Here is a 24,564-nt window from a genome sequence, read left to right as displayed (position 1 = left end):
CCATCTTCATGCCAGGCAATGCATTCGATGTATTTTATGTACTGTAGTACATTTTGGAACAAAATATTTTGTGGAAATTTTAAAACATCTGAAAAAGAAGTTTGTTTTATCTTTTTTTTATCCCCCATGAATTCTTTTTTTTTTTTTTAAAGATTTTATTTATTTATTTGACAGAGAGAGAGACAGCCAGCATGAGAGGAAACAGAAGCAGGGGGAGTGGGAGAGGAAGAAGTAGGCTCCCAGTGGAGGAGCCCGATGGGGGGTTCGATCCCAGAACCCCGGGATCATGCCCTGAGCAGAAGGCAGACGCTTAATGACTGAGCCACGCAGGCACCCCTCCCCCATGAATTCCTAAAGCTTCCTTTACCTGTCCCATTGTCCTGGAAAATACCTGTTTCCTTTGTATCATATTCAACCAAAATCACTATGAAATTAACTACTGCCCATGTCTATAAAATTGCTGTAAAGAATAAATTATACTGTTTTTTAAAAAAATTCAGTTTGAGAAGCAAATTGACAGTATTTTGGCAGTGTTTCATATCTCAGTCTTCAGAAACCTGACTCTAATTGTGAATTATAGATATGCTTCAATTCTTATGAAAAACCCAGATGCAACACGGGGTGAATTTATAGAGTGGGTATTTGACAAGTCCAGTGTGAAGTGCTCTAATGTTACCATTGCATGTGCTTGTAGAGCTGGTGGACATTGTTGAGAAGTATGATTGCTGTCACAATTAGAAACTTAAGACCCAAATTAAAGCACAGTTATGTTCTCAATACTTCATACTGTTTTATTTTTTTTTCCTGGATATCTGTAAATTTTCAAACGTTACTCTATCAAAGCAGAACTATAACCAATGGAAAAAAATTGGGGGCTATCACTTTCCCTAGTAATAGTGCCCCAGCAAACCTGGTGAACATTCCCAAAAACAGTGGCGTTTCTTATAAGAAGGGGGGCACAAAGTGACAAGGGACAAGAAGCACAAAGATTCTTTGTATGCCCAGGGAAAGTGGCCTTTGATGTGAAAGTGTGGGGTTTGGAGCAAACAGTCCAGAAAGAATTCTTGAGACATCTTCAGTGCAAAAAGGTGGTTTTATTAAAGCACAGGGACAGGACTTGCGGGCAGAAAGAGCTGTGCTGGGGTCGTGAAGAGTGCCCGATTATATACTTTCAAGTTGGGAGGGGTTAGGGATAGTGTAAGTCTCTAAGGAATTTGGAAGCAAGGTTTCCAGGACCTTGAGGGGTCCTCTATTACTGTCTAGTAAAACCTTAGTCATGAGTCCCTTCAGATGTATATCAGTGGGCCATACGCTTGGCGGGCGATTGCTAACATATATCTTGGGAGGTAGAGGTAAAGGAAGTTTCCAAAGGGATTTTTATTTCTTAAAGTAGACTTTTAGGATCCTGGAGGTCAGGATAACGTTAAGCTAGGATTGCCTTTTGCCTTTAGCAAACTATTAACATCAAGGCAGTTGAGTTCCTAGACGGGGGTCACACTGCCTGTTCTCAAGGACTTGTCAATGGGCTGTAAGTTATAAGGAAATTTAATTTTTTTTCTTTTGCCTTTGTTCCCCACATCAGTCTTATTGCAGGAAGCAGAGAGGCTATGGTGGCAGACTAAGCAGATTTTCGAGGAAAAAGCTAAAACTACAAAGGAGATGGTGCTGTTGCCTGAATGTGTTGAGCCCAACTGCAGATCTAGACAGTGTTGGCCATTAAGACATTTTAAACCGGGAGGTGATTAAGATGAGAAAGGGTCAAGTGATCCAGTTCTAAGCTTCATCTCTTGTTTAATATGAAGACAATAAAATCTTGAGGTTATGTTCACTTCAAAAAAAAAAAAAAAGGAAATTGAAGTAATCACAAATGCAGTCAAAGGCTGGGGAAACTATTTTTTCTGGGGGTGGGTGTGTGCGGATAGAAATAATTGTCAAAATACTATCTAGGAAGTTATAATCGTTCAGACAGGAGGACATCATGATATTGACTAAGTCTTACAGCACATGGGCTATGGAGTTTAGTGGGATCTTCCTAAAACTTATTTAGGAGAAAGTAGTAAAACAAGGTACAAAATTGAGATATTAGTGCAGGCTTTATGGGCTTCTAAAATCTCCCATTTATGTTGTAGATCAGTGTGTGGATCTTCAGAATGGCATTTTCCCACTGTCCATTTGGAGTACAATAAGACAAATTAATACAAATCAAAATAATATGGCAGCAGCATCCCATAATTTGTGTACACTGATGTAGTAACAGATTTAATTTAGTGCAGCTTTTGAGAAGTCTTTTGTGTTTCAATTTATACAGCTGCTATCCAGGCCTAAGCTGGCCAATCTCTCAGCCTTGAGTGTCTTGTCTGACTGATTCTCTCTCTTTTTTAGACTTTTTTTTTTCCAAGATCAGTTTTAGATTCATAGCAAGACTGAGAGGAAGGTACAGAGATTTTCCCATATTCTCCCTACTCCCCCCTCCCCCACACATGCATGGATTCTCCTATTTTCAGTATCCCCCACCAGAGTGGTGCATTTGTTAGAACTGATGAACCTATGTGGACTCATTATAATTACCTAAAGTCCGTGCCTTACATTTGGGTTCACTCTTGAACTATGGGTATATATGTATAATGCATGACGTGTATCCATCGTTACGGTATCATAGAGTATTTTCACTACCCTAAAAATCCTCTGTGCTCTGTCCGTTCCCTCCTTCCTACCTCCCCACCCTTTGTCTACTGCTGATCTTTTTACTGTTTCCGTAGTTTTGCCCCTTCCAGAATGTCATATAGTTAGAATGTCTGACCTTATGATATGCAGCTTTTTCAAATTGGCTCTTTCTCCATGTGTTTTCATGGCTTGATAGCTCATTTCTTTTTAGTGCTGAATAATAATCCATTGTCTAGATATACCAATTTATTTGTCCATTTGCCTACTGAAGGATGTCTTGATGGCTTTCAAGTTTTGGAAATTATGAATACAGCTCCTGTAAACATCTGGGTGCAGGGTTTTTTGTGGATTTAAGTTTTCAACTTCTTTGGGTAAATACCAGGGAGCAAGATTGCTAGATTATATAGTAACGGTATGCTTAGTTTTGTAAGAAACTGCCAAACTATCTTCCAAAGTGGTTTTACCATTTTGCATTCCCACCAGGAATGAATGAGAGTTCCTGTTGCTCCACATTCTGGTCAGCATTTGTTCGTGCTCTGAATTTTGGCCATTCTAATAGGTGTATAATGGTGTGCCGTTATTGTTTTACTTTGCATTTCCCCAATGACATACAATGTAGAGATTTTTTCATACGCTTCTTTGCCATCTGTATATTTTCTTTGCTGAGGTGTCTGTTAAAGTCTTTGGCCCACTTTCAAATTGGATTGTTTGTTATCTTGTTAGGAGTTTAAAGAGTTCTTTGTATATTTTGTACAGCAGTCCTTTATCAGATGGGTCTTTTGCAAATATTTTCTCCCATTCTGTGTCTTGTCTTCTATGACACCATGGCATTGGCTTTCACAGAACAAAAGTTTTAAATTTTAATGAAGTCCAGCTTATCAATTATATCTTTCACAGATTGTTCCTTTGGTGTTGTATCTTAAGAGGCATCACCATACACAAGATTACGTAGGTTTCTTCTGTGTCTTTTATGTTTCTCCTATGTTACCTTCTAGGAGTTTGATAGTTTTGTGTTTTACATTTAAGTCTATGATCCATTTTGAGTTGGAAGGGTCTAAGGTCTTTTACATTTTTCTTCAGATTTCTTTTTTGACCCATATGTTAGAAGTGTATTATTTAATCTCTGTGTATTTTAGAAATTTCCTGTTATTTTTCTGCTACTGATTTCTAGTTAAATTCTGTTGTTTAGAGCAGACATTGTATGATTTCTTTTAACTTTGTTAAGATGTGTCTAATGACCTGGAATGTGGTCTGTTTTGGTGAATGTTCCGTGTGCACTTGAGAAGAATGTGTATTCCACTGTTGGATGAAGGACTCTATAAATGCCAGTTATAGCTAGTTGATTGTTAGGGTTGAGTTCAGTATGCCCTTACTGATTTTTCTGCCTGCTGGATCTGTCCATTTCTGCTAGGGGGATGTTAGAGTCTCCAACTATGATAGTGGATTCATCTATTTCTCTTTGTATTTGTCAATTTTAGTATCCTGTAGTTTAGTCTGATATTCCGTTGTTAGGTGCACATGCATTAAGGATTGATTCTTCTTGGAGAATTGATGCCTTCATCATTATGTAATGCCCTTCTTTATCTCTGATAACTTTTCTTTAAAGTCTGCTGTGTCTGAAATTAATACAGCTACGCCTACATTCTTTAGTGTTAGCATGTATATTTTTTGCCATCCATTTACTGTTAATCCATATGTCTTTATATTTAAAGTGGGTTTCTTGTCGACAATATATAGTTGGGTCTTGTGTGTTTTGATCCACTCTGACCATCTCTCTCTCTCAGTTGGTGCATTTATACCATTGATATTCAAAGTGATTATTGATTTAGTTGGATTAATATCTACCATGTTTGTTACTATTTTCTGTTTGTTGCCCTTGTTCTTCTTGTTTTTCTTCTCCTTTTCTCTGTTTTGTGGTTTTGAGTATTTTTGTATTTCATTTTCTCACCTTTCTTGGCATGTCGGTTATATTTCTTTTTACTTTTTTCAATATACATTTACAACAGATCCAAGTCCACTTTCAAATAACACTACACCACTTCAGGGGTAGCTTCAGAAATGTTTTTTCTTCCCTCTTAGATGGGAGAGAATGGTTGAGTGGGCTGCAGTTTAGTATTTCCTTTCTCCCACATGGAAGCCTAGAGTTGAGTGGAGTTGGGTGTTTTCCGTTCCCCCAGGTCATTTGGGCTCTGATAAAACCTAGCAGGTTAGGTTCCTTAACTGGCTTCTCCCAAGGGCAGGCCTTGTTAGGAATAACAAAGTGTTCTGGTGTATTTTAAAATGGTTTCTTGGGGTACCTGGCTGGCTCAGTTGGTGGAGCTTGTGACTCTTGATCTCAGGGTTGTGAGTTTGAGCCCCACATTGTGTGTGGAGATTACTTAAAAATAAAATCTTAGGGACTCCTGGGTGGCTCAATCCATTAAGTGTCTGCCTTCAGCTTAGGTCATGATCTCAGGGTCCTGGGATCGAGTCTAGCATCAGGCTCCTTGCTCATCGGGGAGCCTGCTTCTTGCTCTGCCTGCTGCTCCCGCTGCTTGTGTGTGCTCTCTCTCTCTCTCTCTGACAAATAAATAAATAAAATCTTAATTACAAAGATCTTAAAAAAAATAAAAAGGTTTCTTTTCCCCTCCCATGCCAGAAGCATAAGGGGATTTTCCCCATATTAACATTAAGAACTTGGTTAAACTCCTGTAGGTAAAATTTAGAAAAGAGCGAGGGCCCCTGTATGACTGCGTACCCCTGGAGTTTTTAACTCTGAGTTGTCCATATTGAGCTTCCAGCAATTTGTCAGCTAAGTTCAGGTTTTCCTACCGGTTTCCACTTGTGAGTCTCTGCTCTTATAAGCCATTACTCTCTGTATTTGCCTTTCTCTTTAATCTTGGGGGCAGTGGTTTGCCCTGCATCCTCCCATGTCTTACGGATCTGAGAAGAGATGTAGATTTTTCTGTCTGTTCAGCTTTACATTGTTAGGATGGAGTGGCAACTTCCAGGCTCCTTGCATGTGGAAGTGAATAACCGCTGTTTCTCTTTTTATGTCTGCTGACTAGCTCAAGTGATGTCTTATCTTCAGTATGCATTGGTTTTCTTTTTTAAAAAATGCAAATGAAGTATATACTACTAAATAAAGATGTTAGGCTAGTACAAAATAAAAGTAGAAATAAAGATAGTTAAGCTTCTCTAAAGGCAGATGCCAAGAGAAACAACATACTTTGCCCGCAGTCCTGATCTTTCCAATGACTAGTTTTAAAAAGTAGGTATTTGATGTGTAAAAAGGAATATGAAGACTGAGGAGTAGCTTCTGGATTCGGCAACAGTAGGTCTTGGGTGGGCTTGGCAGAAGCTATCTCAGGAGAAGCTTGACCACAGTGGGTTGAGAATTGAGCAGGATTTGAAGGAGTCACCAGAAAAAATAAAGGTAACTTTTTCAAGGGTTTGGCTGTGAAGGAAAGGAGGTAGAGCAGATGTCTCATGACTGTGGGGTCAAGGAGGTTTTGTTATTATAATTTTAAGATAGGAAGGGGTTGAGTTGGTATGAAAAAGTGGGTAGAGAGGGAAAGGTTGATGATATAATACAGGGCTGGTTAGCGAAGAGAATGACATCTCTGAAAAGGTAGGAAGAGAGAGGATTCAAGATTATTTTTAATAAGCACCAATTGTATACCAGGCACTGTTCACTGGGGGATACAGCACTGAACAAAGCAGACAAAAATTCCTGTCCTCAAAGAACGTATACTCTGGGGAAAAGAAACATCCACTCTGGTGGGGACAGACAGAAAACAAAAAGGTAAATAAGTATAATATATGGCATTTAATATAACTAAATCTAGTGGTTCTTGGCAGATATATATGTCATATATATGTAAGTATATATAGTAAAATATATATTAAAAATATTGGACTATATCATGCATAGTTGTGTGTGTGTTTTTTTTTTTAACGATTTCATACTCTTACTAAATCTCTTATTTCATGAAATTTGTTTTTCAGTTGTATAGATGTGTGTGAATATTGGGTCGTGATATTCAGGAAAATTCGAAAGCCACTGATTAGAGGACAAGAAGGCTTTAATATCCTTGCTGGAATGAGTGATAATTCCTAGGCTAAGGAAAGAGAAAAGGATGGGGTAAATACAGGCGAGTTTGGAGGTTTGGTGGTAGGGAGCTGAGTGACTTTGAAGGATGGTGAGATTTTTGTGAGGGAGAAATTAAGCTGGCAGAGATTGGCAGAGGAGGACGTCCAAGTCAGGGAATCTGCATGAACAAAGGCATGACTATGAAATGAAGTAATTGAAAGTGTTTGGGACACAGTAAGTAATCCACTTAACTAGAAGGCAACTCACAATATTATTGAATCTTCCTTTGCATTTTCCAGTCTAACTAGCTTCCTGACATTTCTGCTATTGCCCATCCTGATTTGGGCCTTGATTATTTCCAACTTAGAATAGTTTCATGACCAGTTTCTCTGTATCCAAATTCATTTTACTTGCTAATGCCAGTTAATCTTGATACATTACTGCTGCAATTTTTTCCCTGCCCCCCGCACTTAAAATAATAATAGAAAACCCTGATATTCTCTATTACCCCATTACACATTACATGTGGTAGACAATCATTTCTTGTATGAGTGACTGCTTTCTGGAGAGTAGAAGGAGAGTCGTCTAGAAATGCAGGCTGGGGCCCTATTACAACTATCTTGAACCCGAGAATGAGGACCCTGTTTTTGGGGATCCCCAAAACTACCTCCAGGTTTGATAATTTGATAGGGGGATTCACAAGACTTAGCATATAGTTGTACTCATGGCTATGATTTATTACAGCAAAAAAATATAATAAACACAGTCAGCCAAAGGGAAGGCATGTGGGGCAAAGTCTGGAAGAAATTAGGTGCAAGCTTCCAAGAGTCTTCTAGTAGAGTCACATAAGAAATACTTAATTTTTCCAGCAATGAACTGTGACAACAGATGTGAAATGTTATCTATTAGGGAAGCTCATTAGAGGGTGGTGGGGGGTGGTGATGGTCGCATAGCTACTCTTTGCAGCATGTACCAAAATTCTGGCTGCATAGAAGGAAACTAGGTGTTCAGCATAAACCACATAGCTTGTACATGGTACAAACAGTTTAGGCACAACTATGCATGATATACTCTGGTATTTTTAATATATATTTTACTATATATACTTACATATATATGACATATATATCTGCCAAGAACCACTAGATTTAGTTATATTAAATGCCATATATTATACTCTTAACATTTCTGGGAATGGTGGGAGCCCTCTTGGAATCCAAGTTCCCAGCCAAGAGCCCACCTTGCAAGCAGATCTTTCTAAGGACAGTAATCTCAGGCCTGCTGTGCTCTTTTCTGTACACTGTTTGTACTTCATGTGCTGCTATCCAGTGGAAACGTGGCTTCAGGGGCTTCTTTGGAAGTGGGGGTGGTACAGTTTTAGAAAGGAAGGAGATGTGAAGAGGGTGGGATTTTGTGCCCCCTCTATTTTTCTCTAATAAATTGAGGATTGCATAGAAGGTTTTGTACATAAAAAAAAGAAAGAAAAAAAAAGGTGCTGCTGTTAAAATTGTGTTTGATGTTTGAAAACCACTCCTTTAAACAATGAGATGAATTTTAAGAAAAATATTAATAAAATCACAGTTTGGATTTTAGCAAGATCATCTCTGTAGTTAATGGAAGATATTTTCCAGATTGTTTGTGGTAAATTTGGAGCAGTGGAGGTGATCAGAGGCAGGGAGGCCACGCCAGAGATATGAGAGCCCCAGCTAGGGTGGTAGCATGAGGAAGAGTGGGAGGGGATGAATTAGAGTATTTGCTCTACAGAGTGAGTAGTATTGATGGATGATTGGCTGAGGACCTGGTTGAAGAGCGAGATAGAAGTTTATTCTTTTACATAAAAATCCAGTAGGTGCCCCAGGGCTGGTTTGGCAGCTCAGCATTGTTGGAGAACTTCGCTCTGCTTTGCTCAGCATTCTGTGGGCCTCTCCTTGCCAGGTTGGCTCTTTCAGCTACAGGTGTCACATCCCATTGGTTGGAACTGGTAATATGGCTGTGCCTGGCTGCTTGAGAGGCCAGAAATGGGTTATGTAACTGCGCAGCCTTGTACCCAGCTAAAACTTCTATTAAGAAAGGAAGAACAGCTATTAGAAGACAGCCCTGCCCTCTCCCCAACACTCATGGTTTATTTAGGATTTTCTTTCCTTTCTTGGGAAAAAGATGGAAATAACATTGACTGTTAATTTTTTTCCCCAGGGTACATAATTTTCATATTACTGAAACAAAGGAAACATGGTATTCAATGAAACAAGGATAATACTGGCAATGTATCTTTGCAAAATCTTTGACTCAAAGAAGGGTGCCAGACCTGCCTAAAAAATATGCCTGTTTGCTGCTACTTATTGTTGCTTCTAAAAAGTACAGAGAGAGATAGTCAATAATATTATAATAACTTTGTATGGTGATAGGTGGTAACTACACTTACTGTGGTGAGTATTGTGTGTAAGGTATAGAATTGTTAAATCACTGTGTTGTCCACTCGAAACTAATATAACATTGTATATCAAATATACTTATATAAAAGAATAAATAAAATAAGAATAGAAGGGAGTTACTTGCTCATTGCACCTGGCCCAGATAAGGAATTGAGTTATGATTGATCTTGCCATGGCCAATCATTTCTCTCCCAGGAGAGGCTAAAAAAAGGATCAGAAAACCTCACTGCTTTGAAACAGACCCTCTGTTGTGTTTCAAGTCTTTGTGTTAAACTTAAAAGTTATGGAAAAGGAAAGGAATCTTACAAGCATTGAAATCAATGTGGTGATATCTGAATGCTGTGTGGTTTTGGATAGGGAGTAAAGGGGCAGTAGAAAACCCTTTGTGACTAGTCTCTGTCTCTGCTTTGGTACTCAAGAACCAGAATTAGGCTTAACTCAAAGGTGCCAGCCCTGCTGTAGGGAAGGATCTGATGAATCCAGGTGGCCCATTTAGTGGAGCGGAGGCAAAGCAGAGACTCTATGGCAGGTTAGGTTTTCTAGAAGAGGAGTTACAATGATAGCTTATGGGTTTGGGGTTTACTCTCTTTTATTAAAATGAGATGGTTATATTCATTGAACAAAATGTATTTTATCTTTTTATTTGTATTTTTTTAAGTAGGCTCCATGCCCAAGGTGGGGCTTGAACTCATGACCCTGAGATTGAGTCTCACGCTCCACCAACTGAGCCAACCAGGTGCCCCAAAATGTGTTTTATTTTTATCAAAATGAGATTTATAATAACTGTTCACATATATATACTTGTAATTGAAAGGTTTTAATGTGACCATTAAGAAATACGTGGAGTACTATGAAATATCTTCATTTAAGAAAGTCTAAAATTTTATATGTATTTTTATTTATAGCCTATACAGTCCAGACACCTGAGATTACATCTCCAACTGCGGCTGCAGAGGTTTATTCAAAAGCTTTGGCTGTTTGCCATGGACCACTGGACCATTATGACTTTCTGATCAAAGCTCATGAGCTAAAGGATGATGAGCATCAAAGAAGAGTCATACAGTGTTTGCAGAAATTACATGAGGACCTTAAAGGATACAGTATAGAGGCAGGAGGCCTTTTTTCAAAGGTGAGTTTTGTGTGATATTAAAGATGGACCAGTTTAAAGTAAGCATTTATAAAATGGATTAAATGCAGTCAGTACAATCATGAAACTGCTTGAAATTTCTAACCAGTTCCTTTTTTTTTTTTTTAAGATTTTATTTATTTATTAGAGCACAAGCAGGTGAAAGAGGCAGAGGGAGAGGGAGAAGCAGACTCCCTGCTGAGCAGGGAGCCTAACACAGGGCTCGATCCCAGGATGCTGAGATCATGACCTGAGCTGAAGGCAGATGCCTAACCCACTGAGCCACCCAGGCACCACCCCCCCCCCCCACCAGTTCCTTTAAACAAGCTTTGTTGGATCCCCATTCCTGACCTCTTGGTACTCCATACCTTTGAGGGGGATTCAAATAGCTTCATATTTAGGTAATGATTGATGCTGTCTAGTCGAAATGAAAATTGTACAATTTAAAAATTTCCCTTCCCTCTAGCTCAGGTCTGCCCCAGCAGTGCAGAAGGTGGAGTGATTTGTTCTTTCCCTTTCCCTCCTCCTCCTGTGTCTGCTTGCCTGGCTTCTCTAAGGTCGGGATGAGAGGATGGAAGATTAGAGCAAAACAGCAAAGTCTTAAGTGAACAGTTAAGGGCCTTTTGTGTGGTAGACACTGACATGCTAGTGCTTTGTTGAGAGGCACACTGGTGGGTTCTTTTGGACTCCCGTGGGGACTTCCCCACTGTTCCACTTTTGGACATCTTATGACTCTGAACACCTTCCACCACTGCATTCTGCTGGTCCCCCTTGTCTTTGCACTTAACGTTCTTGGGTGGGCTCCTGTCAGGACAGCTGTACCCAGTACACCTTTTATGGTGTCTACTTAGGCCACAGGAAGAGTAACATCTCCTTTCTCCAGTCCCTACTCTAGCTTCAGTCAGCCTCCTGGAGACCTATGGCAAGTTCTTCCACGGACACTTCCATAGCCTGCTTTGGTAACTGCCTGTGATTTCCTCACCTAAACAAGCATCCTGCTGGGGAGGGGGATGCCCATCTCGTCATACACTCAATCCTAATCTCTTTGGGTGCTTTCCTTGGGGAGAAGCACCTGCTTTTGGCATGAGGTTTATCTGCAGGAGGTACTACAACATTCCTTACTTAGCTAACAGCTTTCTAGCTTGATTATTTTCTTCAGTTCCACTTTGGTTTTAGGGCTGTTTCTGCCTCTTTTTTTTTTTTTTCCTTCTTAAAGTAATTCCTGCATGGATATAACTAATATGTGTTTTTAGAATGTAGGGGAACTTGTTTCTCTTTGTCCTTAGCTTTGAGCTTTTGCTGAAATTCTGAGACAGGAAAACTCCCATTCCTTATCCCATTATAGAAGCTGTTGTCATCAGCAGTGTCCTCTTCAAATTATGAGGGATATTAATAGTAAGAAGAGTTAGAATATGGTTCAACCAAAGAAACTAGTTTTCCTTTAATTGACTGGCCAACCATCCTCCCCCACATACAAATATGCTATTATTATGAGGTCTTTAGAGGAAGGTAATATATAACATATGTTAGTAGTGCTTGATTTAAAAACTCTAATCAAAGTAATTTTACTTTTTTAAAAGCACTTTAGCGTATACTTACATAGTTTTGTTTTTATAGAAAGAAAAATGCGGCCATTGCGTTAACATCTTTTGGTTCAATGGACTAGGGATTCATTTTTAGGTTACAGAAAGAAATGGAGATTCAGAATAAGGCTGCACATGCAAATAACAGTGGAGGGCATCTCAGTTATACAGCCAGGCCTCCCGAGCCAGAGCCTGAGTCTTTGCGTCAGTGGTTTTGAGAGTCACAGGTACCTGCTGATTTTCACGCCAGTGCTCTGCCATTCATGTAAGTAGCACACTCTGTTGTTCCTTCCCCCACCTCTCTTTCCACTTCGGTTTGTCCTACCAGTTTATTAATTCTCTTCCCATACCTGTGGTTTAAATTCCCCAGTAAGAATCTGATAGGAAACCCAACCACTTTATCCCTGTTTGAGCAGAGCTTTCATACCAGGTTTTTTGGAGGCCACTAGCCAGTGTAAAGATCAGATCTCTGCGTAAGGTACCGTTTAGGGCTCCCATGAGTATGCTGGTTCCCTCCGAAGTAGACTGTGAGTGTGGTGGCCACTGTGATTGGCTGCTCTAGCATAATGGTTATAGGAACTAATAAGGAATTATCCCTTTTGATGGCCACCTTTTCTTCGTCTTCCAGTATTTCCAAAAGTTTATAGGCGAATAAAGAACTAAAAAGTTTAGAAAATGTAAACTGCTTATGTGCTGTGTACCTAATTATAGTTTGTAATACAGATGGTCTTCCAAATAAAATATTGGCTTGGTTATGTGTCACAGCCAGGAAGCAGGATGCTTTACTTAACTGGGTTTTTGGTTATCCGAGAGTGAAATTGCCTTCATGAATTTTCTGTTTTGTTCTCTTTCTAGTCCTTTCCCTTCTAGAAATACAGTCCTTTTTTTCCCCTCCTCCCCACTCTGTATCATCCCTAGGGCTCATCTTACTGTGACTGGTGAACTCATATCCAGTGAAAAGTATCCTTTAATCAATAATGTATCTGGTTGCCAATTCAACAACATGTTTTTTGTTTTTTTCCTTTAAAATAATTGTTTGGCTCTTCCCAGGGGTATTCTCCCACACTTCCTCCTTTGATTTCTGAATTGGCAATGATGGGTCTGCCTGGTTAATTGACAGTTATTTAGCAGTAAGTAAATGTAATATTTCCTACCTACAGTCCCTGGTTTTAATGTGTAGCTGAGTTTTTAATGTGTCTAATGAAAGCTTATATTTGTTTAATCCTAACGATATGTGATTAAGTCTTCTGTAGATCAGCATTTCTTTGTGGTAGTATTTGTTCTGTAGTTTCTTAAACTTGCCAAATCTTTAACATTGAAAAAGACCCAAACATCTAATGTAATCTGAGTAAAACATATATAAAAGCTTTAGTTTTTGTTTATTCATTTGTTTTTTAAGGAGGTAGAAGTTTTGAATAGAGGAGGGGAAAGGGGTCCTTTGCCCTCACAGGCATGGGCAGTCTGACCTATTTGCTGTTAGAACTTCAGACCACACCAGGGAGCCACCCTGGCTGGAGACCTTCAGTTGTCTGAGGAGTAGTCGGATTAGACTGCTGGAAGGATGAAAAGGGAAAGGAGAGGGAAGGAAGAATCCCTCCCAAGGGCAAGAGGGGAAATCCCTCACCCTTTTGGGCAAGGGCAGTCTAGCTGGTGCCTCCTGGGGCTTTCGATCCTCATCTAGGAGTAACCTCGGCCAGGAGGTGGGGGCACAGAGTCTCCCCATATGGGCCACCAAACGTGGTGTCTCTCCCGATCAGTTGGGAGCCCCCAAATATGGGGCAAGCAGTCAAGTGGATACCAGCAGTGTGGGTGGTGAAAGAAGTCACCCGAGGCAGAACAAAGAAAATAGAAGTTTATTGAATACATTGCAAGGGAGTGGCAGGCAGCATAGCAAAGCACAGACTGTCTGCCTAAAAGCTTTAGTTTTTGAAGATTGTAAAGACACCACAGACCCTTTTTTTTTTTTTTCAAGTTTTTATTTAAATTCCAGTTAGTTAACATACAGTATAATATTAGTTTCAGGTGTAGAATTTAGTGATTGAACACTTAACATGCAATACCTGGTGCTCATCACAAGTGCCCTCCTTAATCCCCATCTTCTGTTTAACTCATCACCCCTCTCCCTCTCCTTTGGTAACCATCAGATTGTTCTCTATAGTTAAGAGTCTGTTTCTTTCTTTGCCTTTTTATTCCCCCTATGTTCTTTTGTTTCTTGAATTCCACATATGAATAAAATCATATGGTATTTGTCTTTCTCTGACTTATTCTGCTTAGCATTATACTCTCTAGCTCCATCCACGTCATTGCAAATGGCAAGATTTCATTCTTTTTTATGTTTGAGTAATATTCCATTACACACACACACACACACACACACACACACACCACTGTTCTTTACCCATTCATCAGTCGTTGGACATTTGGGCTCTTTCCATAATTTGGCTATTGTTGATAATCTTGCTGTAAACATCAGGGTGCATGTATCCCTTTGGAGTAGTGTTGTTGGGTAAATACCTAGTAGTGCTATTGCTGGATAATAGGGTAGTTCTGTTTTTAACTTTTTGAGGAACCTCCATACTGTTTTCCAGAATGGCTGCACCAGTTTGCATTCCCACCAGCAGTGTAAGAGGGTTCCCTTTCTCCACATCCTTGCCAACACTTGTTTCCTGTGTTGTTAATTTTAGCCATTCTGACAGGTGTGAGGTGATATCTCATTGTAGTGTTGATTTGTATTTCCCTGATGATGAATGATGTGGAACATCTTTCCACGTGTCTGTTGGCCATCTGGATGTCTTTGGAAAAATGTCTGTTCATGTCTTCTGCCCATTTTTAAACTGGGTTATTTGTTCTTTGGGTGTTCTTTGGGTGATAAGTTCTTCATATATTTTGGATACCAACCCTTTTTTGGATATGTTATTTGAAAATATCTTCTCCCATTCTGTAGGTTGCCTTTTAGTTTTGTTGATGGTTTCTTTCACTGTGCAGAAGCTTTTTATTTTTATGAAGTCCTAATAGTTTATTTTTGCTTTTGTTTCCCTTACCTTGGGAGATATATCTCATAAGAAATGTCAGAGAGGTTACTGCCTGTGTTCTCCTCTAGGATTTTACTGCTTTCCTGTCTCACATTTAGGTCTTTCATCCATTTTGAATTTATTTTTGTTTATGGTGTAAGAGGTCCAGTTTCATTCTTTAGCATGTAGCTGTCCAGTTTTCCCAAAACCATTTGTTGAAGAGACTGTCTTTAAAAGAGACTGGATATTCTTTCCTGTTTTGTCAAAGATTAATTGACGATATAGTTGTGAGACCTATGTCTTCTAAAAATAAACACTGATATGCTGAGTATCGGAGAAGGAAAATTTGGGCTACTAGGTTGTTTTAGTGAAAGGAGAAGTTTATTTTTAGATTTGTTGATTTTGGAAAGTAAGATTTATGATTTTAGTTTTTTTCTAAGCTTATTGAGAAATTATAGTTCAAGAGATAAAAAGTGACAATTTGATACTCTTGTATTGCAAAATGATTACCACAGTAAGGTTAGTTAATAATCTCCATCCTCTCACATAATTACCCTTTTTTTTTTTTTGGTGTGGTGAAAAATTTAAGATCTATCTTAACTACTTTTGAGTAGTTTAAAAATTTTTTAATTTAAATTCAATTTAATTAACATATAGTGTATTAGTTTCAGAGGTAGAATTTAGAGATTCATTATTTGCATATAACACCCAGTGCTCATTCCATCAAGTGCCCTCCTTAATGCCCATCACCCCATCTCCTCCCCTCCAGCAACGCTCAGTTTGTTTCCTATGATTAAGAGTCTCTTATGGTTTGTCTCCCTCTCTGTTTCTGTCTTATTTTTCCTTTCCTTCCCCTATATTTATCAGTTTTGTTTCTTAAATTCCACATATGAATGAAATCATGATATTTGTCTTTCTCTGACTGACTTATTTCACTTAGCATAATACCCTCTAATTCCATTCATGTCATTGCAAATGGCAAGATTTCATTCTTTTTGACGGCTGAGTAATATTCCTCTGTGTGTGTGTGTGTGTGTGTGTGTGTGTGTGTGTGTGTGTCTTTATCCATTCGTCTGTTGATGGACATCTGGGCTCTTTCCATATTTTGGCTATTGTGGACATTGCTGCTATAAATATTGGGGTACATGTGCCCCTTCGAATTGCTATGTTTGTATCCTTTGGATAAATACCTAACAGTGCGATTGCTGAGTCATGGGGTACCTCTATTTTCAACTTTTTGAGGAATATCCATGCTGTTTGTAATACGGTATTGTTAATTTTATTATTTTTAAAATTTTATTTATTAGAGAGAATGAGCAGTGGGGAGGGGCAGAGGGAGCAGGAAACCTGATGTGGGCCTCAGTCCCAGGACCCAGAGATCATGACCTGAGCAGAAGGCAGCTGCTTAACCAGTTGACCCACCTACGTGCCCCACCGTATTGTTAATTTTAGTCCCCATGCTGTGCATTAGATCCCCAGAACTTGTTCATCCTATAGCTGGCAGTTTATGTTCTTTGACCAGTATCCTGCCATTGCCCCCAGGCCCCAGTAACCACCATTCTACAAATTTGGCTTTTTTAGAATTCTGCATATAAGTGAGAAAATACAGCATTTGTCTTTGTCTGACATATTTCACTTAACAATATGGGCATTTTTATGTGTGTGGGTTTTTTCTTTTAATGTAAGCTTTATGCCTAATGTAGGGCTTGAACTCATGACCCCGAGATCAAGAGTCACATGGTCTACTGGCTGAGCCATTTAAGGGCTCTTGGGCATTTTTTTTTTAAAGATTTATTTATTTAAGAGAGAGAGTGCACGAGCGCACACAAGTGGGAGGGGCAGAGGATGAAGGAGAGAGCATCTCAAGCAGACTCCGTGCTGAGTATGGAGCCTGACACAGGGCTCAGTCTCAACTCTGAGCAGAAACCAGGGTCAGGCGCTTAACTGACTGAGCCACCCAGGTGCCCCTTGTGCATTTGTTTTTAATGCAGATATTTAAACATTCATTATAGTGAATGTTTTTTTTTTTCATTGTACTTCTAAGAAACTTGCTGTAAGGCCACACTATAATATAAAAAGCACTTTCACAAAAATGTCTGAATTATTGATGAGAATAAAACTGGTGGCAGTCTATTAGGTTGCTTTTCCCCTACCTGTATAACAGTGTTTTCTCTAATAAAAATTTGAAGAAGTTATGAGCAGATGACCATGCTTTAGAAGCAACAAACTCTGAGGAATGAGCATTTCTGAACGCTTTACCTTTGTTATCAAATAAAACTTACAACCAGGTTAATCTGACACATGTAATGTATGCATAATTGTTATTGTGCTGTGAGGTAATTAGGCATAACTGGTAAGTAGTTCATGTAAATCGCTATAATTAGAATTACTTTCACACAGCCAAATCAAGCATTTCTAGAGTCAGGGAGGGAGAGAATCAGAGTGTGGAGCTACTCTGCAAGTCTGTTTCCGTTAATCAGGACTATAGAGGCAGCCAGGTTTTTCCATCTTTTGGGAGGCAACATCATAGCCCAGGAGACTTGGGAATAGGAGTGGAAGGCATTGTATTCCTTTCCTTTTCCTCCTGCTCTCTACAAAATAATTTTCAGTTTTTCCCTAATGAGAAATTATTTCCAACTTCCTTTTACATCCTATCATCTTTTATTTGGATAGTTCTCCTTAGCCTCCCAAAAATGATGTGTGTATCACATAGAAAAGACCTGCCCTGCCTTTAAAGCCAGCTAATCTAAGGTCTTGATGCTTTCCTTGTCCCGGCTTCTAGCACCTGGAGGCTATGAACGGGATACCTGGAATGCTAGCTGTGGCCTTCTAGGAGATGTGGGAGGCCTAGTCTAAATCCCTTTAGTTATTAATCCAGAACTAAGCTATTTGTTGTTTTTCCTCAGTTCTTCCATTCTCTCTTCCACCTAAGGGACTGAGCACTTCTTCTCTCCATTCCTTCTTAGAACTGGAATTTCCCATGGGTAAAGTAGGTTGAGCAGCATGATTTGGGTAAAGTTTCCCTGATCCCTTTATCCATTAGAAAATCATAAATAATGTTGAATACAAAATGGACAATATCTATAGCTACAGTTTTATTAAAGACCAGGATTTTTAAAAAATTTATTTAAGTATCTATATCTAATGAGGTCAAGAGTCACATGCTCTACCAACTGAGCCACCTAGGCACCTCAAGACTAGGAGTACTTTTAAATGAATGTTTCTTATATCAAATTTTTATGACAACTGAAACAAAAGCATTATGTCCTAACCCAATGATGGCATTGTCTGTAAGAAGTGAGATCAGGAGTCAAACTACATTGTTTTTTGAGAACTAACACATCCCAGACTCATTTAAAGTCTGAAATTTGAGAAACAGTGTGATAGGCCTATTTCCATCCCCAGAATAATTAACCAATGTATTCAATTACATTTTAAGTTTTGTCGTAATTCCTAAGGTGAAATTATGCCATCAACATAGATGAGAATATCTTTAGTAAGTCTTTTGAAATGAATTTAAAGGAAGGGCTATAGCCCTATTTCATAATGTTTAGGATTGGAATTTTTTCTGTCTTTATCAACCAAAGCTGACTACTTTGGTTATGAAAGCAAAATTATATAGAGGCATCTGTACTATGGAATCTGTGCTGAGATTATAGTCAGATCTTTACATCAGGGGTTGGTAAATATTTTCTTTAAAGACCATATGGGATACCTTTTAGGCTTAAGGGGCGATATGATCTCTGTCCCAACTACTCAGTTCTACCATTGTAGTCAAAGCAGCCACAGAAATACATAAATAAATGTACTCCAGCAAATATTTATTTACAAAAACAGGTTTCAGGCTGAGTTTGGCCCACAGGCCCTGATTTGCTGACTCCTGCTGTAGATAACTGCTGTCTGACCAGATTTTGAAGGCTGTTGGGAGACCATTAATTATATTCATGACCCTACTTGAACTGTACCTAGTCTTAGTCTAGCTTTCCAATCTAATTTCCCATTACTTGTCTTTATATATCCCTGCCTCTAGTCAGTAGAACCACTCGGTGTTCCATTATATAGACAGACAAATAAGACAAAGTAGAAAGTTCGGAACTTGCATGAAAACTTGATACACCATTGAAGTGGCACTGAAAATCAGTGGGGAAAAAGATGGTCTAGTCAATAAATAGGGATGAGACAACTGATTATGTGAAAAGTAAAATAAAATTAGGTACTTTTTTCTCTAAACATAAACATAAATTACTTAGAATTAATGTCCTGTACTTACATTTCTTGAAGAAAATATAGAGGAGTATCTTTATGAAACTGGGAAAAGGAAGAATTTATTATACAAGATATGAAAGCCTAGGGGTGCCTGGGTGGTTCAGTTGGCTAAGCATCTGACTCTTGATTTTGGCTCAGGTCATGATCTCAGGGTTGTGGGATCGAGCCCTGCGTTGGGCTGCACGCTTTGTGCGGAGTCTGCTTGTTGCTCTCTCTCTGTTCCTCTCCCAGCTCCTGCTCGCTCACTCACTTGCTCTCTCTCTCTCTCTCAAAAAAAAAAAAAAAAAAAAAAAAGATATGACAGCCTAAATTATGAAGGTAAAGATGGATACATGGGGTTATACTAAAATTTAAAACTTCTAGCCAAGAAAAAGCATCATAGGAAAAGTGAAAAGGCAGAACTGGGGAAAATATTTGCATCAGAAATAATTGACTGTGGATTGTTATCTGGAATGTGTAAAGAACTATAAAAATAGAAAAAAAAAACGGTAGAAGAGTGGATGAAGAGTCTGTTTTGGGATAATTACTAGCAGATGCCACAAAAATGGATAAATAAATCAGAATGTATTTCTAAAATGGAATGTTGCATAGCATGGGATGATTTCAAAATCAGGTTTGTTAACTCTGAGGGAATAGGACGCAAAGGGAGACTTCAGCTATATCTAATGTTTTACTACTTAAATTTTGGAATCAGTATGTCAAAATAAAAAGATTTGATAAAGCTGGGTGGTAGGTAACCAGTTATTTGATATTCTATCCAATTTACCCTGTTTATTGTATTCTATAGTAAAAATATTTTTAAGTGTAATTGTTAGATATTTCAACAGGTTATTTTAATTTATTTTGAGGAAATTACAACTTGATAATGTAACTTTAGACTTGTTCATCATTTGCTTCTTACAAACAGATTGAGGAAGGGGAACTATTATCACAGAGTTCAGAAAGGCGTAGAAAGTACCTTAAACTTCTTAGCAATGGACATTTTTTTCTGAAATTTCATAAGCTAATTTTCTTGGCCTTAAATCTTCTTCGTGAATGACTGATGTTTCTGAGTTCTATATGTGTAGTTATGTGTTCATTTAATATTGGATTTAATCTGCCCTTATTTTCAGTTATGTTTTGTCTTTTTCAAGTAAAGTACCCATTTCAAGTACTGGGGAAATAATGAGCCAAGTGTTTTCTTGTCTTCTATAGGAGAATTAATAAGTCTTCTCAGTGGACACTGGGGAAAGTAGTTCTGTTGTGTAGCTGGGAAAAGCAAATGATTTTTAGTTTTATAGAAAAGTCTATCATTCTTAGCTAGAAAATGTATCTCTCTGCTTATTGGAGGACACTGAATTGTTATATATAAATTCAATTCAACAAAAAGAGAGTTGGTCCTCACTATGTGCTAGGCTTCATGATGGAAGCCAAGGATAAAGATGTAAATAAGAATAATGGTTTCAGATTTCAGTCATACCTTGTTCAGTAGAGGGAGTGATCATAAACAGTTACAACTCAGTGAATTAAATAAAAATTCAGGTGGGTATGAAATGCATATGGGAACAGTCTTTGAGGGCTGACTAAATAAAAGGATTTTAAATTTATTCTGTATTACTCCTTCACTTGGGACTTACAGTTCTAACTCAATTATAAAGAAACTTTGTAAATCCGAAGTACTATTGATTTACTCTTGAAGGACCAGATTCCAAATGTGGATATATACATTAAAATCAACAGCATTAAAGCCCACAAAAAAATATATGGTACAAATTTATATATTTAAGTTTATATGTATTAACTATGTACTCCTGAGAAGGATCAATATTAACTATATTTAAAATACTGTGTTCAACATGTTTAAAAATATGCCAATTAAAATATGTTCAAATTACTTTCACATTTGTGTTATTAAAATAAGTGAAGATACTACTATAGGCATATGATACTGGCTTTACCATGTTTCCAGTTTCTGAATTGGTGATGTGACTTTCAGTATTAAATAAATTTAGTAGTATTCCTGTAATCATTATTAAATATTACCGTTAAATGCAATATTTACTATCTACAGAGAATAAAATGTAAATAATGCACTTGATAAGATTAATAATTAAGCACTTCATAAAACACTTCTGAGAACCATTCTATAAAGCTTCCATTTGTGCTATTAAATAATAGCAATTTTTGAAACTAAAGTTGAGAATTCAAAATTAAGTTTGAAGAGAGACCAAAAAAGTCTCAGATTTCTTCTCAGATTCAGAATGTTCAGTAGACTTGTGTGAAGACTGAATGAAACCTAAAGGCAATCCTATCATTTTCAGTATGTGGGGATTATAGGGGGAAATTCAGCACATAGAAAAGGAAAATCAGGATGGAGAGATGGTAGGCTAGAAAAATCTCTTGGCAGAAAGTATTCATGGAGTAAGAAAACAGGTCTCCATTTTAAGAATTGTTCACTTAGATACACTGGCAACGAGGCCTTTGATTTGGGGGAAGCAGTGGGGAGGGAAGCATGGTAGCAAGGGTGAGAATCTGAGTAGTGGTGAGACATCTCTTTGCAGATGAAGGCTTACCTTTGGGTGAAGGGCACACTCTAATCAGGAAAGCCACATGATGTGATAGATTTTGATTTGTGTTCTAGTGATTTCATTCTCCCTGTAAAGTCACCAGTCAATTTGGTGCTGAATTGTTTAGATTTTCCTTTTATTTTCAGTTGTTTTCCCATAAAATCTATTTCAGCCTGAAGTTCAGAGTTGTCTCTCTGAAGCTCTTCACTACTTGCTTTCACATTTGCTGTTCCTGAAGATTCTCTGTGAAGGTAGCATCTTTGAAGGGTAACTCTAAGAAGTTATTCCCTTTTAACAATATTAAGCCTTTCCAGAATTAGATATTTGCCTTCATTTAGTTTAAGTTGAAAAATAAGTGGATTTTGCTTTACACATTTTTTTTGACTGAGTGAAAGCCTTTATTCTGAAATAGGTGATAGAAGAAAAACTGAGCAGTTGCAACCCATGCCCGCATCTTTCATGGAAATGTGCAGATACTAGGATCTGAACACATGTTTCAAGCCACACTGCTGTATCATGTACATTTTCTCTAAGAGAAGCTTAAAGCATAGTTCCAAGGCCATCTATACGTGCTTCATGACAACAGATACCACCACAGGGCTGCCTTCAGTTGCCTTTGCCCCAGTGAACCACACAAATGCTGCCACAAGTATTTATTCCTGGACCACACTTTTTTTTTTTTAAAGATTTTATTTGTTTATTTGTCAGAGAGAGAGAGTAGGGGGAGCAGCAGGCAGAGGGAGAAGCAGGCTTCCTGCTGAGCAAGGAGCCCGATGCAGGACTCCATCCCAGGACCCTGGGATCATGACCTGAGCTGAAGGCAGATGCTTAACCGACTGAGCCACCCAGACGTCCCTGGACCACACTTCTACCTGGCAACCAGAAATGCCTTGTCCGTGGAGCAGTTGGGAGTGGCGGTGTCCTTGCCTATAGTTTTCTACCATTCAGTGTATTCTCCAGTGTATCAAGACCAGTACTTCTAACGCATAATCTGATTGTTCCATTCTCCTGCCTAGGACTTTTCAGTACCCTCAGGTGGAAGAACAAACTCATTAGTGTGTTCTAGAAGGTCCTGAGAATCTGGTCCCTGCCTCTTGCCAGCTTCATCTGTCTTAGTTCTCTGCTTTTAATCAAAGCTCCAGCTGTGACAAACCACTTGAAGATTCTTGACAAGACCAGGACCTTCTCTTGCCTCTGGGTCTGCCAAGGCTGCCCCTCACTTCATCCTTTTATCTTATTTATCTCATATTGCTCACCTGGTGACCACATACTCCTTTAGTAAATACTTTGTTTTCTGGGTCTTTTAGGTCTGCAGAGCAAGGCTTACTGCCTGGTACAAAGTAGGTACTCAGTTTTCAATCCATGCTTGCAGAATAAATGAAAAATGAAAAACAAAGCCATCACTGAAGATTCACAAAACGATCTCTGCTGACTCTGAAGGCTGTCACCTTCTCTGCTGTCAGCCTATCCGTGTGTCTGTGTGAGAGTGTTGGTGTCTCTGTGAGTTTCTATAACCATTTGCCTCTCTGTAGATGTGTTTGTGTTCTCATTCCCTTTGTAGCATCAGTGTTTTGATAATCCAGGAGAAGCCTGGAAGGTCACTTTAATTCCTCAAATTCAAAACCTCAACGAGGTTCTGAATGAGGGGTATTTTTCACATCTTTTTCTCTTTATGAATTCCGATTGGTTTGAGATATGCTTATGTCTTGGAGATCCATCTGAACTAGTAGTGGACTGGAATAGATCACACCTAGCGTTTGTCTAAGCCAGTCCAGAATCAGAGTATCAGTTAGGAGTGAGTTAACATGGGAGATATGCTGAAGAAATTGCCTCCTGCCGTTTATCTTCTAGAGGCACATATGAACACTCATAAATGCTTGTTGCTTGAATACATGAGGCATTAAAAAGTCATTTGCATCTTCAAACTCTGTTATAATCAGAAATTGAGCCATTTCTTTTGCTAGTTGTTCAAGAGATTTAAGCTCACCCACTATACACACTTGCTAGTTGTTTAGATACTTAAATAGCCTTAATTATACTAGTAAACTGAACAAATTGGTGTACTTTAGGTTATGAGGGTTCTTTTGCAATTCAGCTGAAGGCATTTAAAAAAAGATTTTTATTTAAAGAGAATTTATGGGTGCTAACATATAGTTCAGTCTTTTAGTTTTTAAAGATCTTCTTAGAAACCTGAAGTGATCTACTTTTATCAGAAAGTGGTCCATGTTGAGAATGATATAATGCTAGTTTTTAAAAGATGTAATTATGCTCAGCATTCCAGCTGGAATCATTGTCTCTGATTCTAACATTTTTGGAGATAATAATGGAATGATGAGGGGAGTGGGGAGAAACAGGAAAAGTAAGTAGTATTCCTGCATTTTAAACAAATTGAAAACAGCCCTTTTTATTTTCAAGCACCACCCTTATTATCTAATTGTCCTAATGGAAATTATGCTGGAGTAGCAGGTGGATAGTAACCTGGAAGGGTGGAGGACATGCTGTTTCAATTTATAAGTTTGATGGGAGTCACCTTGGATTACATTTAATGCTAAAATTTTAATATAAAACAAAACATAAGTTAAAATGATTAAATCAAAATATTCGGAATGAGGATGACAAATGTTTACTTTGCAGCAGTAAAAGGACTACTTTTGGCAGCAGTTTCGAAAGCACTCATCTAAAATGTAAATATGCAGATACTTTTAGAATAATTTTAGACTTAATTCAAAAGTGAAAGCAATCACCAAAAAAAGTAAAAGCAATTTAGTAATTAATTACCACATTTCTCCCCAACTTTTTTTTCTTATTTTTATATGTATTTTTGTCTAAATTCATTAATTAACATAAAATGTATTATTAATTTC

The 24,564-nt window shown here is 38.3% G+C and overlaps 1 protein-coding gene across 5 annotated transcripts in view; it reads left to right on the top strand.

Moving 5' to 3' along the window:
* The window catches only part of AFG1L (AFG1 like ATPase), a 231,204-nt gene that overhangs the window by 43,376 nt on the left and 163,264 nt on the right, over nt 1-24,564 (top strand). For all 5 annotated transcript variants that reach the window (XM_057311220.1, XM_057311219.1, XM_044388838.3 and 2 more), the window contains one exon: nt 10,074-10,297. In XM_057311220.1, coding sequence (XP_057167203.1) covers nt 10,074-10,297 — 224 coding nt within the window. The remainder of the gene's footprint in view (nt 1-10,073; nt 10,298-24,564) is intronic.

The sequence above is a fragment of the Ursus arctos genome, unplaced genomic scaffold, assembly GCF_023065955.2.
Source record: "Ursus arctos isolate Adak ecotype North America unplaced genomic scaffold, UrsArc2.0 scaffold_13, whole genome shotgun sequence".
Lineage (NCBI taxonomy): Eukaryota > Metazoa > Chordata > Mammalia > Carnivora > Ursidae > Ursus > Ursus arctos.
The sequence above is the reverse complement of the archived record's forward strand: the minus strand, read 5'-3'. Positions and strand labels throughout refer to the sequence as shown.